The 17,438-nt window shown below is 43.0% G+C and overlaps 1 protein-coding gene across 1 annotated transcript in view; it reads left to right on the top strand.

Moving 5' to 3' along the window:
* Positions 1-17,438, top strand: part of zbtb47b (zinc finger and BTB domain containing 47b) — a 25,386-nt gene continuing 7,948 nt past the window's right edge. Inside the window, exons 1-4 of the mRNA XM_079361529.1 lie at positions 1-195; positions 14,099-15,466; positions 16,617-16,764; positions 17,219-17,334. Coding sequence (XP_079217655.1) covers positions 193-195; positions 14,099-15,466; positions 16,617-16,764; positions 17,219-17,334 — 1,635 coding nt within the window. The 5' untranslated portion in view covers positions 1-192. The remainder of the gene's footprint in view (positions 196-14,098; positions 15,467-16,616; positions 16,765-17,218; positions 17,335-17,438) is intronic.

The following is a 17,438-nucleotide window of genomic DNA, read 5'->3' on the forward strand; positions in this document are numbered from 1 at the left end:
TTCCTCCTGCAAAAGCAGCCTCTGCATTTTTGTCCGTCTGAATGCTACAGCAGCACGGGGGGGGGAAAGACTGTGGATAAGGCAAATAGTGAGGAAATGTGACAATTCAACGGTCATTTTCATGGAGAAGGGAAAACTGGTGCGAAAGGAGTTATTCCGGGACTCCTATGAGCCTCGAAACGCTGGATCAAAATGGTAGGCTACAGAGGAGCGCTGCATTTTTGTTTATTTTTTTTGTCCCTGTTTGATCTCTTGCAAATTTGAGCTACTTAGCAGGCCGATCAAACTTACTACACTTCTGCTTCATTATGTGCCGGGACCACTGGCTGTCACTTTGTATTCAGAGCTTTGTTTGATTTGCGGGGAAGTTTGCAACTTGCCGACATGGCATAAGTTGGAAATTGAAGCTGCTGAAAGAATGCATTGGCTACAATAGCTACATTGATGCAGAGAAGGAGTTAAATTCTTTCATATCAAGGCGCTTCTGCATAAAGGCTCAGGTCGAGACGGGTGCAAATGATGACAGGATGGGTGAAACCAAATCCCCAGACATACGGACAGGGCATGACAAGTTTGTTATGCTTTGACATTCATGCACACAGTCTGGATTCTCCTAAGAGAGATGTCACTCATCCTGTCTTGTTAACTTCCCTCTGTTGCAGGTGACAGGTGACTGTAGACATGTCTGTAGTGGTAAAATAAGAAATAAACTGCGTGTTAGCTTTAGAAGAAGCCTCCAAAGTGCAGAAAAATACCAATTCAAATTCAATTTTTTGATCATCACACAGTTTTATTAGATAATATTTCATGTTAACGTGGGTCTTGTCTGCTGCAAGTCTGTGTCAGTTTGCCAAATGTCCGACTCCCTTAAATCTCTAACATCCCCCTGTGACTGTGATTTGCATGTTTTTGAAAGCAGAATCTGTGGTGTCTTTATCCCCCTCTATGTAAGCAAGTATGAGGAAGGTTCTGCAAAGACAGCCTGAGAGAGAGGGAAAGAGTTATGGGAATAGAGGCAGATAGTGAGGCAGACAGTCAGCTCTGTCTCCAGGGTCATTTTAGGATGCCTCATTAGGAAAGCATGTGGAGCCTGATGCAGCGGTGGAGTAATCCCAGTGCGCGTTCACATCTGGAGGCTTGGGTTAATATCTGGGTCAGGTCAGCAGGGTTAGCCCTGGTGCTCGCTGGGTGGTTTCTGGTGGGAGCAGAGAGGGAGGTTTGGTATTGCTGTGTTTTTGTTCCTCTTTTTCATGAGCATAAGCTGCGATGAAGTGCAGAGCATGTTTGGCGAATATATTGTGCTGCTGATTAGAGATACTATATCTTCTGTTTTGGTAAGCATGCCCTAGATAATTTTGTCAGTTTCTTTGTCGACAGTAAAGGCGGATTAGTCCATGCTAATTTGGCTGTTATCGATAGCCTCACCTTGTATCCTTTAAACTCTCTACATTCATGGATGGATTACTGAGCTGTTCTACCGGGCACAGGCCCAGTGGCCTGAAAGGTCAGATTAGATGGTCTCTTGAATGAATGACTGTTTACTTTTTTTTGATGTAAAGTATACAACAACTACAGTGAGAAACAAAAAAAAACAACTACAAAGACATCAAGACGACAACAAAGTGACATTAAATGAGTAAAAATACATAACAAACTACAAAAGATGTAAATGCAAAAGACTGTTTGACTTGACACAAAATGACAACAAGACAGTGCAACTTCAACCAATTATAATTAGGAATAAAAAAATTTCATTTCTTGTTGGAGAGCAGTTCAAACAATACCTGATCAGACACAAAACAATTTAGGTGAAACAACAAAAAAGACTTCAAAAATAAGCTATCCAAAGACAAATTAAACACGTCAGAGTATTTGTAAATTATTTATGCAAAATAGACGCAGACGTTCGCAAAATAAAGACTGTTTGGATTTTAGTTTGAGATTTGTTTGAGCAACAAAAGAAGAGAAATCAACACAGACGACTGCTTCAAAGTAATTCAAAATATAAGAAACAGACCGAGTAAAAAACACCTAAAAACATTAGAGCGCCTTGATCCGACTACAAAGAGAGAAACAAAGTATTTACAAAACAACTACAAAGACATCCAAAATAGCCCCAAAAAAGATTTAAAAGAACTACAAAGAGACACCAACCAGTAGTACTTGACACAGGAAGACTACAAAGAGATGCAAAACAATGTTTATGGTCTTTAAAAAAATCTACAAAGTTATCTGCAAAATTATTTAAAAAAAAAAGATGCTTAAAGAACAAAAAGAGACGCAGTGACTGCAAAAAGATCCAGTCTCAGCTATGAAACATTTAGTTATCAATTTGTGAGGGCTTTACTTTAACCAGGGTTTGACTGCCTCCAGGCCCTTAGATGACATTGTTTTATGTTGTTTTTGTCTGTGTGTGGATGTGATGCATGTAAAGCTGTCTCAGTTAAATTAGATCTTCATAATGCAAACTTTGTGCCCTCTGACGCTGCTTAATTTCAGAGAGCGTTGTCAGGTCCTGAGCAGCTCCTTCTCTCTCCTCACAGGGTGCTGCGAGTTTTTACGTAACTGCCTATTCAGGGCATTCCTGCCCACCCTTGACTTTGAGGCTTCACTGTCTCTGGGTGCTGAGCAAAGGAAACTTGTCTTTAGTCCTTGTGACAAGTGCAGCCATTCCCGAGCCCCGGCAACAAACTCCAGCAGACATCTTTGGCCCCTGGTGGGAGGCGACTCTCCTTGGAAACTCAGACTGTACTGTAGGTGCTGCTAATTTATGCCCCTGAGATTAAGAACAGTGGACAAGGCTGCAGAGAGCAAGGTCAAACTCACCCCGCTTATGTAAGGGTTCTTTTGTTCTTGTGGTTAAAGAAGCACAAGCTTGCTTCAAACATGTGTTTTACTTTTTGGAATGAATCCACATTTGTATTGGTTCTCAGCAAGCTCAGTGTTTTTCATTGATTACTCTAATTTAACCCCTGTGGCACTTCTTTAAGAAATGACTTGAACTCTATTATCAAAGAGGCCAAACAGCTTTTTCCTTCTTGTACAGCTTGACACAGTATGAGGATTTCTATTAGCCTTTCATTGTCAGGCATTGAAAGATATACAGAGTGTATTTTTAAGGGCTCTGTCTGGATGGTTCTTATAACTCTTAGCTGAATTTAGGCCAGAGAGAGAGAAAGAGACTTAAGAGGAGCTTTAAAGCAGAATAAAATCAGTTTCCGTGCTGTTTTTTTTAGAGATTTGCCGAGCAGTGCAGGGATACTACATCTGATATCTTTTCATGCACAAATATTTGTTTCATTTGCTCACCCATAAAGATTTATGTTTGGGTTATATTGATGATAACATCACAACCACTTGTTTTTAGCTGCTTCTCCTTTTTTCTGGATTTTGCATGAAAATAAATATAAAAAAATATATATATCACTTCGCAACAATTTGAAATCTACCCTTTAAAGCAATACTTTGACATTTGGGGAAATATTCTTATTTGTTTGTTTAAAATGGGTACTGCAGTGAAATTCAAAACATTGGAGAGAGCTGTCTCCCCCATGCTCCTTTAGAGCCTATATGTGCAAGCAGGTTGCCATGTCATGGACACTGAAGCTTCAGTGTTTAGCCAGCTGTGCATCAGCCTTGAAACTTTTCTGCATTGTCGACAGTAATGGATGAAGCCTGAGTGGCGAAGCCATCTGTTACAGCAGGGGGCTCCGTGATGGAAATGCTGTAACTCTCAGTCAGCATAAAGACAGCGTGAGAGGTGTGTTAGGTTTTAAGTCTCCCGATGAACCAATACATCGAACCCTCCTTTCAATCATGTCAGCTACACATTTCTGAGAATTCTGAAGCTTTTAAGGTCGGGGAGAATCAGTTACATCTGAACCAGTTTGCTTGCCCGCTTCCATCACTGCAACACCTGTTGGTTTGCCATTTGCCAGGGAAACCAAGGGTCAAAACATGTGGGGGTTAAAACCATATACCTTCTCAAAACAAAAGCAAACCATTCAGCAATGGGATTGACACTTAAGGAGGACATACTCGCTGAATGACAGAGAAGCCAGCACTTCAACATAGTGTGTTTGCTTAATGTCTGATGGTATAGTAAGGTCGTTTTCGGATTTAATTCTGTAGATGTCTTACATATTTGACCTTTAAGCACAAATAATACATTTAAAATACAAAATATGTAAATTACGTTATCTGCCCTGCTGCTCTGTTGTTACCTGAAACTATAATGACCCCTAAGATAGCAACCTATTATCTGAACTCATCAATCAGAATAAGTTCACTCCTGACATGACTGTGCAAGGGCACAGTCACTGCTCTCTGGGCTTAAAGCCATCTAAGACAATCAATAGTAATTGGTTTTCAAGTACAGATGACAGAGAGTGTTTCTTTTCTTTATTCTTCGTTATGAGGGGTTTAGCCAGACCTCCTTCCAGACTGTCAAAGCAAGAAGCTACGTTTAGGGATGACTCTTGCTTTTTGGGACTCTGATTGGGTAAGTCAAACCATGTTACTGTTGCCAGTCTTTTTGCTAAGCTAACTGGCTACAGCTTTATAGTCAATATCCATATATGAGATTGTTATCAACATTATTTTAATAAAATACACTCAAAGGCAAAAAACATAGTACCCTAAAATAACGGACTGCATCTTTAACTTGATATTCTTTGTCCTCAATTGATTGGCTGCGGCAAAAAACAATGCTCCTCCTCTGCCGCTACCCTTTTCATTTTTCCTCTTTGCCCTTACTGTCTTTCTCACCAAACATATCAACTAGCTTGCCAACCCTACACACACACACACACACACACACACACACACACAAGGGTGCACACACATTGAAGAGAGTGAGAGAGCGTATTGGCACAACAGAGAGATTCCTCTGATAAGCAGCTCTTTACAGTCCTGTGTTAGCCTCCTCCTCCTCCTCCTCCTCCTCCTCTCTCTCTCTCTCTGTAATGCTATGAAAGGGATAACAAAGATATCATAACTTCATCTGGTGTAATAGCCCTCAGGTATGTCTCCACCTGCTTACTGCTACACATCAGAAATATTTAGTTTCTTTCGCTCTTTGCGTCATGTTTTCCAATAAATCCGATGAAGTCTTGTCACTGATGAACTTGAGGCCGTTTCGTTTGTGTGTTTTTCAAACAGAAAAAAACTCTCTTTTTGCACAATCCTCCACACTTTATTGAGCCACAGGTATTTGGCGTCAGGTCCCTGTGTTTACCGATGAATGCAGGCGAGTGTGTGTGTGCCCTGCGTTATACACATGGGTTGTGTGGTGTCAGCCTGGGAACAGTGTGTTATGACTCCAGCAGAGCGGTGGTGTGTGAAGCGTTGTGTGTGCGAGGAGGAGATGCCAGCACCACGGGCCTCTCTCTTGGCCAGGCTTCCTGACTCAGCGCTTCCTCTCCCCGCTCATTGGCCCAGACACAAACTTCCTGGCAGAGCTTCAGTACGGACGCTCTAACCTCATCTCTGACCCCCCCCTTTACACCCGCCTCCAGGCAGCTTCTTTGATTATCCAACTGCTCGTCAGAGTCATCTCAACTGTAGACAGCCTGGTTAATGTCGTCTTTCTACACCACTTCTGATTGGGCAACACACACACACACACACACACACACACACACACACACACACACACACACACACACACAACTGTTCATGACTTTGGCACGCTTAAACAAACTACTGTTGACTTTTTCAAAGAACATGCCTTTACACTTTGAACAAGACTTTCGAGATCATTCAGCTCATGCAGTCCTGCTCATGCCATCAAATTGTAATGTACTGTATGTCACGGAGATGCTGCTCATGCTGTTCTCATCCTTATTTTTGTTTGTGCATCCCAATTTCATGCTCCGGTAAACGCATATCAGTTGTAGATTGGCTTGTCACCTGTGGTTGCATTTACATATAGATGGAAATGTATTTAAAAATAATGGTGGTGGTAGCTGGAGGAGCTCCGTGAGTGCAACACTGAGACAAGTCCAAACCGGTAAATTAACACAGGGAAAAAGCCTACAGTGTTGAGGGGAGGGGGATTGAATGTCTGGGATTAGAGCAGCACTGCTGATAATATTGTCTTTATTAATTGCAGCCAGCAGTGCCTGCTGTGGTTAAAAAAAAAGAAATGTTTTAATAGGCTGAAGGGAATAAAATAATTAGCTAAATAGGGGGAAATAAAACTGAATAACCAGCAGCATGTTTTAAAGTAATTTATTATTTGCCTTTTGCAATATATCCTGATGTACATTTACCTCAAATCTAATTTACTTCCATGTGTTGAGGCAGTTCAGTGTATCAAGCCCAGGGCTCTTTAGACTCTTCTTTTTCACTGTGAAATATTCATCAACAGTTCAGACATTTAAAAAATACTGACTAAGCAAAATGTTATTCTTCTGGCTAAACACTGAAGCTTCTTTGGGTCGCCGGTGGCGCAGCGGCAGTGCGCGCGATCCCATGTATTGAGGCTCAGTCCTCACGCGGGCGGCCCGGGTTGGCGTCCGGCCTGTGGCCCATTTCCCGCATGTCTCTCCCCACTCTCTCTCCCTGATTTCCGACTCTGTCCACTTTCCTCCCTCTATAATGAAGGCCAAAAATATATCTTTAAAAAAAAAACACTGAAGCTTCAGTATCCGTTAACTTTTAAGTAGTCCCATATAGTTTCAAGGGATGCCAAATTATAACGATGTTTTTTTCTAAAGGATTGATTTTTTTTTTTTCTTTATTAAATAGGACGGCTTAAAAGAGTCCAGAAAAGTTGGCAGGAGAGACCTTGAGATGACGTGCAGCAAAGCGTTGATAGAGAAATTGAACCCTCTGTACGTGGGGCTCCTGACCTGATCCTGTTTGCGTTTCCACAGCCGACTGTGTCTCTGCTGGAGCAACATGTCTGATTACAGGATAATGCCACTCCAGCCGCAGTTAGATCCTTTTTTTTTTTTTTTTTATCAATCTGAAGGCAGCAGAAGTGTCATCAAATACGCCAGATATTGTTATTTTGCATGTCCTGACATGAGCACAAATGCACGATTAATGATGCAGGTGTGCATGCGTAGGCTTCCAGCGTTGCACTGCAGACGTGTAGGTGGATGTGCTTGTGCTTCTCCCTACTGTATGTGCTTTTTCTATCTCAAGGTCAGTGCTGGGTCTCTGTGCTGATTGGATTTAGAGAGGAGAGAAGGGAAAGGGGAGCGAGTGCAGACTGCAGACGGGAGGAATCTTCTACAAGACTCACGGACAGATTATAGAACAACGGGGCCCGTGGGCACAGCCCTGTTTGGGGCCCCTGGACTGCACTGTATGAGGCACCAGATCAGAAGCATTTTATATCTTGCTGCATGTTAAGCATTTATCTTTTGGTGGCTTTCGTGTTTGTGATCATTGGGCTTTGGGGTGTGATTTCTCTGATTTTTGCATCCGTTTGAGGTTGTTTCGTTGCTCATTGTAGTTGTGTATGTTTTTGTAGTTTCCTGATTGATGTTGCTTATTTGGTAGTGGTTCATTTAGTGTCTTGAGGTTGTCTTTTTGCATTGTCTGAAGTTTGTATCTCTGTGTATGGGTCACATTACTGAATCATCATATAACAATTCAGTGAAGCTATGACTTGTTCCAGTCATTGTTGTGCCTCTTTGTAGTTGTCTCTGTCCCAATGTTGTTTCTGTATCACTTCTGGATTTGTTTTTGCATCTTTAGCTAAAAAAGGTTGATGGTCACGGTACCTTAAACAGATGCTCCAGTCCAGTTGGTAACCCCAAATCTAACCATGAACGGTTAAGTTGTAAGCAGGGAGACAACTTTGCCTTGACCAGATAAAAAAGCAGGAGTTGAAGCTGCGCCACGATTCACACCAAGAGAATTCGAACTCACTCCTCTGGCTGAGTTTCTCTGGGAATAAAACTCTCTGTCATTTGGCGCTGCTGCAGGCGAGGTCTGGTGAGCACACAGAGGACACAGTGTCAGTCATTACCCTGATGACTTTTTAATGGCTGTCTGATTGGACTCCACCACAGACGATATGCCCTTGTCCCGTGCCGACTGCTAGTGTTAACATGGAGTTTGATCAATTTCCGCCACTTTTGATACTCGGATGTTGCTTTGAGTCCATGCTGGTTTAACTGGGTGTCTTCTGTGTGTGGAGTTTATGTTCACTCAAGCTTTGGTCGTCTGCCCTGATGATGACTAAGGGATCTGTACGGGGGGGGGGCTCTTCTCCTGCAGTCTCCTGCTAGTGACTGAGATGAGGCCTGACACGGTGCCCACTCTCCTTCCTCTGGGTGTCAGTCACGCTGAGCCCCTCAGCATGACACCGCGCTGTGCTGAGCGTGCTCTCTACTGTAGGTTGAAGTCACAGATCATCCACCCCCCCCCCCCCCCCCCCCCCCCCAAAAAAAAAAAAAAAAAAACAACAAAAAAAAACCCCTCACCTCCCCACTGGGTGACAACAGGGCCGGATCATGAACTCGTAAGCCGTCTCCGTGGCTTGTTGAACGCTTTCTTTCTGTACCTGTTGGACATTTCCCATGAAAGTGACCTCACTGTGCACATGGATGGTTTGACTGTTTGCATGCTGCACTTATTATTATTTATTTATTTTGCTTGAATCCTTGCCACCCGTTTTGAGGATCCTAGCCTACATGGGACGTAACCTAACTGCTCGGCCATCTGCGTCCCGTGACTATTATTGTAAAATGAGTCACTGCACTCAAGCTTGACTGTGGATAATCTAAGGGTCAGACTGATCTTAAAGTCATATATGTATATTTGAACAATAATTATCAATAAATAAAACTGGTTTGTCTATCACACAGCGAACCTGCTTCAGTTTAAAAAGGTGGAGAATTGAATGTGTGAGGACACTGAGTTCAGTCTGAACTGCTTTTATGCAGACAGAGTGAAAGCTTTAACCCCCGCAGGTTTCTCCCCCTGGGACTCCCTCCTGCCTGAATACAACCTGCCCTCCCTCGCACTATTGACGTGTCCATGACTTTACGCTGTGCTCTGACATTGGCCCCCGCTAATGGCTCAGTCTGTTCGCCGGCCAACAAGCAAACATGACAGTCGAGGTAGTTGTTGTTTCGTGCCTGTCTCATAAATCTGTCTAGATAACGACGAACCGTATTTCAACTGGAGATGAAACATTAAAATGGATAAAATGTTAAAGACATTATAAAGTTTGATCCAAGCTCAAATGAAAGACTTTCATGTGCAGTACTTATTAGTGGCCTTGCATTTGTATTTCTTTGAAGTTTTATCTATATTACATTCAAGTGGCCACTTTTCAAATGGCAGCTCTGTAGGGCACGACACGTCCAAGGTTTGTCGCTTGGCTGTGCGGTGATGGAGACTTTACGGAGCAGTAAATCAACATGGGCCATCCGGTGTAAAGGTGTGGGAGAGAGAGGGCATTCTCACCAGTGAAAGTCAAATAAGAAAGAGCGGTTTCATTCCCAGACGCTGCTCTGTTTGGCTCAGGTCCAGGGCTCGGGTATCAGCCAAGCGCAGACCACACTGTCCTGGACGTGGTTGATCTGGTTGACGATTCACTCTCCAGAATGTGTTTGTATCATCACAAGCTTTGGTTGACTTTGATTTAAAACATTTGTACTCGGGGAAATGTTTTTCTAATAACATCCATAGTGGCCAGATGTTCTGTGTCACAAACACAATCAAGTAAATCCTTGTAAAACCTGTTACGACTGGACCTCTAGATTTGGCTTTGTGTTACTTGAGACCTTGAGTTATAATTTGGCTTTTTATTAGAGTCCATTTAGCAGACCAATCACTATATTTTGATAAATTAAAAAAAGGAATTCAAAAGGTTTGGATAAAGTGAGGAACTACATTTGCTGTTGAAGACCATCTCAGATGATCAAAAGCTGCAATCAATTAAATAGGATAGGTGTGCAGAGACGTCATTACCTGTATCTGATTAACCTACAAAACATCTGTATTAGTATATGAGCTTCACACTTGATGTAGAACGAGAAGTGAAGTCAGGTGAGAGCTTTTTGTTTCCAAGGTCAAAAGTCTAAACAAATCCCTGAAAGTGCCGAGAAAAGTAAGAATATTGAAACTTCTACAAATGGAGGAAACGCTTTCATGAACCGAGCTCATTTCATGTCATGGAAAGTTCAGAAACATCTTACTAACTGGTCATGGTGGCGACATGACGGGATACAGTTTTTCATGGAGCAACCATCTAAACGCTGACCGTCGTTTTCACTTTTTAAACCCACAGCCGACACATTAGAACGACACTGAAACGAGTTAAACGACACTGAAGAGTTGCTGTGTGTAACGGGCCTCTACGATGCCAAGGCCCCCCACATGTCGTGTTCAGCAGTGGAGCGCAGAACGGGTTCACAGGGCTTTGATTGACGCCTGTTTAAATGACACCTCTTGTTTGGTGCGTCAGTAATCCCCCCCGCTGCATGTTTGTCACAGGTCAGGCCAGGTATGAATAATGTATTAGGAGACATCTGACTGAGAGGCTGGTTAAAGGTGGCGCTCTCTCTAATGACGGCAAACAAGCTCTCTCTCTCTCTCTCCCTGACATTTCCTATCAAAGGAGGGGCGGAGAGAAAGCGGGCGAGGAGGAGATAATGACTCAAAGATGGAGGGAAGTGAACGCACGCAGTCCTGAAAAGTACTCGCTCAGTTTGTTTTTGTGTGCGATGAAACATGAACGAGATGGCTTTGTCTTTTTTTTATATTTCGACAAAACGCAGCAGCTGCAGGGTGAATTCAACTGTCTGCTACTGGATGTGATAGTTACAAGAATTGTCCTGGATAAAATAATGAATCATTTAGTGATTGTTCCGTCTGTTATTTGTCAGCGTGCTAAATCAACTCTCAGAACATTTGCATCTGAATCACGTCGCTGTAGAAAGACACTTAAAATAATAGTTACAGTCATGACGAGCACACGATCGAACACAGCAAATAAAACGCTGAATAATATTTTTAGCAGAATCACAAACACAGACGTTTATCATTGTCTAACCTGCTTTGACTCATAGGAAGTACTTTTCATTGTTGTTGACATGGGGATCGGGCTTTTTCTATTGCCGGACCAAAATCTCCAAACATCCGTCTCTCGCCCACTATTCGTATTTTTAAGAGTCACCTCAAAACATATTTCTACTCAGTTGCCTTTCATTTTGAATCATTCCAGGATCAATAGCTCTGTATGTTTGTGTTACACTGTACGTCACTCTTACCTGTTTTGTTGTTTTTTGATTGTTGTTCTTGTCGGTCACTTTCTGACGCTTTGGGGTTTTCTGTCTGCGATGTTGAGCACTTCAGATCAACTGTGTGGTGTGTAAAATGCGATTTGTACATAAGGTTGAGTTGAGTCTCCAGTAATGTGTGGATAACTGATCACAAGAGATGTCACATCAAGATGGTTGAAATGTTTAAACTATCTGATCTTTGCTTGTATGCTGCTACACAAGCAGCATAGTTATTCTGTCATTGCAGCTTCCCGGCTCGTGAGAGGCTTCTGGTGTGTGGAGAGAGGAAGCCTCTGCTCCTACAGACTGTGAACCTGACGGCAGGAGTTCTATCCACAATTGAAGTATTTATAAGTTGGTGAAATAAAATGTCTAAGCTGATAGTTTTTGTCACAAACGTTGGACATGTATTTATGTCCCAGGATACTTGGCTAAATCAAAAAGGCAAGACTTCATGTATGATTGTGATCGATGTTATAAACTAAGGCCAAATCTGCCATGATGACGTGGAAACAAAAAGGGTGCAGTGTTATTCTCGTCCTTTTTAGCTTTGTTTCTGTGGAGAAGTGAAGTGAAACTGATTTTATTACTGCAAAAACACATTTTACGTGGATTTAACAGAAATGTGCCAAATAAAATCGTTCTTTTCAATGTACAACTGAACGTGTAAAAACATGGAAAACGCTCCACTTTGAACCTTTTCAAAGATTTTTTTTTTAATTTTCTTTATTTCCTTGATCTTCATCCGGAACTATTGTTGTTTAATGTATAGATACTCATCCTGTTGAATCGAATCTTTGTCTGTGTTGTCCCATTCGAATCCCAGAAAAAAAAGAAGTCGATCGTTATCACCAAAGGAGAATAACTTCCAGGCTGCAACTTACACTTCATCTGATTAAGGCTGCAGCATTTTGCCCTTGGGCGATGTCTGTAGCCTTGCATGGAGAGGAGATAACCCGATCTCCGCTCCTCTCTGGCTCTGAGTCCAATTTAGCAGCTCAAAACTATGAATAAATCTAACCCTCCATAATTGAATTCTTCAAACAGGCCACAATTTCAAGGTGAGGCCTGAATGCAAATCCATTTTCTAGCCTTAACAATGAGAAGTCATTTTCATCTCGACAGAAAGAAAAGACGAAGAATAATTTTACAAACGTAAAGAACAATAGACTTGTCTTTTGTAGTTTGATTCTTACTCCTTTTAGAGTGTTTCATAAATGCCACGATGGTTATTGTAGCTAAATAAATTACTCGTTTAGTGTCTCGTCCTTCTCCTTTTCCCTTTATTGTAACAGTCCTTTTTCTTGTCTGCCATCTTTAACTAATAATACAGAGAAGAGAATCAAGGATGTAATTAAAGCTTTAACACCTTTAACTACACGTTTGCCTAAATATGGCTCATTTCTATACTTGTCCTCTTCTGTCTCTAAGAGATGCCCTGAATGATAAATTCCATTAATTGTTTAGAGGGTTAGTTAGTATTTATTCGGCATGGTTTGCCTAATTATTTCTCCCGACATGTTTTGTCTTGTGCATAATTCTGCGCTCCTCGGGGACGGTGTAGCGAGTGGGTGTGCAGAGAGAGCCAGCTAATGGGATGGAGATGGCACTGAATACCAATGCTCTGACCAGCCAGTCCTTGCAGACACCAGACACTGTGTTTGTTGTTGGTGTGCGTGTGTGCGTGCACACTTGTTTGTTTTTTTTTGTGCATGGTTGCACATCACGTGTGTGTGTGAGTGTGTGTGTGTGTGTGTGTTTCTGTGTGTGTGTTCGCTGTTCTTACTGCTCTGTCCCCACTCACATCCCGTCTGGATCGAAACCCTGCCCTTCCTGTGCTAAAATAAAACCACCTTGGGAAGTTGAGGACCTTGTACAGAGAGCTGAGTGTTACACCTTTTGACTCGGATTGTGCAGCATGAATACAGTCGGTGACTTTGTGCAGAACACTTAAGAAAACAACGTTTTCAGCCCTTCTACTGGTAGCTTGTGGTTTGTGTACATATTCAAGAACAATAAATAGTTGACCAAACCTCACTGTTATGAGGTCCATATCGAAGAATAAAAGCCAGCGGTGTGAAACCACATTAAGTGTTAGGAATGAAAACATAGAAGGAAACAAACGAAGCTTAAAAAAAGCTACCGTATTTCTGGAGGTCTGCATGTATAGAAGTAGTTGAAAGCTTAATTTTGAAAAGGAAGTATCTGTCTGGTTTTTGCTTAATAATTGAAAATACAGGAAAAATAACATGGCTACTTGTTCCTAGAGACATTATTATTTGTAAATCAAAGCTTGATCCAAAGGCTGCAGAGCTAGAAATGGAGGCTCTCTTTCATCCGGGTCAAGGATGGTCTTTGGTTTATTAGGGTTGCTTGTTATAAGGTCAGACTGTGGCCTCTGTTGAGAACACGTGACCCCTACGACCCCCAGATGTCCGGGGAGCTGTTACAGCTCGAGGGAAAAAAACTGGTTCAGTGACTCAGCTAACCACTCGAATGGGACTCATCTTTTACCCATTAGCATACTAATGATCCACAGAGGATTAGATTTGTAGCTCCCTCCACCAGTTAGTTTAGAACTGAGTAAGCCTTTTAGGGGAGAGCTGAAACTTCTTCATGATCTTTAATTAAGACCAGTTGCCTTTGGATCAAGCTTCAATATATCATGTCCATGTTGGCTGAGACCGACACAGAAACGTAATTTGCAGTCCTAAATAGTTTGAAAAGCTTCTTTCTAAATAAGTCCCTTTTATGCAAATTCACACAAAAGCATTTACGAACTATGTCTATGTCATAAATAATTCATATTCAATCAATTTCTCCATCTTGTTCTCTTCCTCCCTCTCTAGCTCATAGTGGAGAAGACCACAGACTTCCCCTCTGCTGAGTTCTCTCTGGTGGAGGATGTGGCTCTGCACTTCACCTGTTTGATGGACAGGCTGAACGAGCAGCGCCTCTTCCAGCCTGACCTGTGTGACGTCGACATCGTTCTGGTGCGTCAGCACAGCACCTTCCCCGCCCACAAGGGCGTGCTGGCGGCCTACAGCCCTTTCTTCCACTCCCTTTTCGCCCAGAGCAAACAGCTGCGTCAGGTGGATCTGTCGCTGGACGCTCTGACCTCTCAGGGCCTGCAGCAAATCCTCAACTTCATCTACACCTCCAAGCTGCTGGTGAGCAGCCGCACTGTCCGTGACGTGCTCAACGCAGCAACCCTTCTTCAGATGAGCGACATAGCGGCGTCCTGTCGTGACCTTATCAGCAGCCACTCGCTGAGGACCACCTGTGCTGATATGGCCAATCAGGAGGGGCTCAGCAGCAGTGACCCAGCGTTGCCCCCCGGCCAGCTGTACTCGGAGATCAAACAGGAGTCAGAGCTGGGGAGGGTGTACAAAAGGGATGGCAGCAGCCCCTTCTCTGTGAGGGTGGAGGAGGCAGGGAAGTTAACCACCCAGCAGAAGCAGTATTACCAGAAGGAGGATGGGTCAGGGGGCGGGGCTAACACTGGCATGGCCTCTTTGTGCAAAGTGGAGAGCAACGGAGAGGAGTCAAAGACGGCAGAAGGCCACGCCTCCTTCAATAGAGACCAAATCATTGTTGAAGTCAACTTAAACAACCAGACCCTTAATGTGTCGAAGGGGTCAGAGGGGAAAATAGCAACAGAGACAACCATGTTTGGTCGTTGCCATGACAACGTGCGAGATTCAGAGGATGATGAGGAGAACGAGGCGGAGAATGAAGACACCGTTGAAGAAGAGGATGACGATGACCTGAAGAGGAGGGACCTGCTTGGGCCGAGTAGCGAGGAGGAGGATGACGAGGAGGAAGATGAGGAAGAGGAGGAGAACACTTTAAACATTCCAGGGTTGGAGCAGGCAGCCATGTTGGATCGACCTCGAAGGGGCACCAGAGCCTTCGCCATGGCGGGCTCAACTGCATCCATGCGACAGACGCTCACGGAGGCCAGGCTGGCCAACCAGCGGCAGGGCGGGAAGAGGGCGCAGGACTCCGAGGGGCTCGGTCAGAAAGTGAGGCTGGAGGAGAAGCAACACTTCCCGTGTAAGAAATGCCCTCGCGTGTTCAACAACCGCTGGTACCTGGAAAAACACATGAACGTCACACACAACCGCATGCAGATCTGCAACAACTGCGGGAAACGCTTCCTGCTGGAGAGCGAGCTGCTGCTGCACCAACAGACTGACTGTGAGAAGAGCATCCAGGTACGATGGACAACAATTACCCCTCACTCACATCCTGCTTTTAAAGTTGTGTTCCTCCCACTTTAGGAGAGGGTGCTTCAACAGAGAATCCTTTGATTCTTCTTCAACTGAAAGATTATGAAATGTGTTGGTGGTGAGCCTGTAGTGAATCAGAGCTAATATTGTAGCTTCAGTTCAACCGAATGACTTGTTGACCAACAGCAAGTATGTCAGAGCTGATCTTCATAGAAATCAAAAATAGAGAAGCTGTAATCAGTTATCTGTCTTTTTCTAAACCCTCCTTTCAGAGTGTAACTGCTGAAAACAAGGATTGGTTTGCACTCTCCTGTTTACCTTTTTAAATTGTTGTTAACCGTTAAAACCTTTGTAACGTAGTGATCAGTGGAAAAATGCTCGCTATGACAGATTCTGCACATGGGTGACCTGTTGCTCTGAGTATATTTTGTGTTGACATTTCCCACATGAGCAGCCGTGTATGTTTTGGCCTTCTTGACAGTCCTCATTATACCCTAAGCCTATGTATTGATGAAGCTCATAAGAGCTGGATGTAGCCTGACCAAAAGCTCTGCAGAGACTCAAAAAATCAGAAAATTCAATCTTATTCTGGATGTTTTAGAAGAAAAAAAACCTACATTTAAGATTTAGTTAGGATGTGGAAGCCTGTTTTCTCACAACCTTTTTTATCATCCTTAAATTACACCTCAGAGCTAAGCTGAGGGAAACGAGGTAAACAGCCGCCATCGATCTTACTGCCTCGTCCCTACTTTAAAGTCAAACTGAGGCCTTTTTGATTTAAGCACAGTTTTGCCAAAGTAAATATATCAAAAACAGAGTCAGGTAGTCAGTAAACTGGTAGTTATTCATAAACAATTCTGATCTCTATCTCTGTACTTCCTCTCTTCCCCACTCTGTACTGAGCAGCCGGACTCCTGCTGTGGTTTTGAAGATCATTTGCTGCTTTAATCTTCTGACTCTAATTGCTTTTTGCTACAGTGCACACTCAAGTATCTGTATAAGCACACACACCTGGATTGTATTTGCAAAGGCCGGTCCAGATGATGAACTTCTTCATATGTCATAGCCAAATAGCTCCAGTAATAACTTTGTTTTTCCTTCTTTTTTTTTTGTTGTCTGTGTTTTCCCTCCAAAGTGTGTAACATGTGGCAAGGCCTTTAAAAAGCTGTGGTCCTTACATGAGCACAACAAGATTGTCCATGGCTACGCCGAGAAGAAGTTCTCCTGCGAGATCTGTGAGAAGAAGTTTTACACCATGGCTCATGTCAGGAAGCACATGGTCGGTAAGTTGCAGTGAAATGGAAGATTCTGGTTGGTCGCGTAGTTCCCGTTTGTTAATTTAGACTTCCTTTCCTACATCCTTCTGATTGTTGTGGGAGATTTGTTTCGGGTGTTGCTTTCCTCTTCCATTTGTTGGAAGATAAGCATATTTTTACACACCCATACTTTGGTCATGCTTTAGTGTTTCAGCTGTTAAAGGCGCAATGTAAAAGGTGGTGTATAAGTGACCAACGGGGTAACTTCAGATTAACTATCATATATACTAGAATCAAAACATTCATTGTCCTTAGCATTGAAATTAACTGATAAAAAAATTTCACCCACTGATGTTCTTATGTGCTTGTACAGTAAGGGCAACAGTTTGCTCTATGGTCCTCCTGTTGCCATTTCATCAAGAGTGATTCAATACTGTGTAACATTTTGTTAATGTGTGTGTGTGTGTGTGTGTGTTTTTAGCCCATACGAAGGACATGCCATTCACCTGCGAGACGTGCGGGAAGTCATTCAAGCGCAGCATGTCCCTGAAGGTTCACTCTCTGCAGCACTCTGGAGAAAAACCCTTCAAGTGTGAGGTTTGAGCTCCTTTTATACACTACTGTGGCTCTGCGCTTCATCATGAAGGACTTTCAATGGATCTGATATTTCTGCAGTCTTTGTCCAGAATGTCATTTAAAGC

The sequence above is a fragment of the Symphodus melops genome (genome assembly GCF_947650265.1).
Source record: "Symphodus melops genome assembly, chromosome: 14".
In the NCBI taxonomy this organism is placed as follows: domain Eukaryota; kingdom Metazoa; phylum Chordata; class Actinopteri; order Labriformes; family Labridae; genus Symphodus; species Symphodus melops.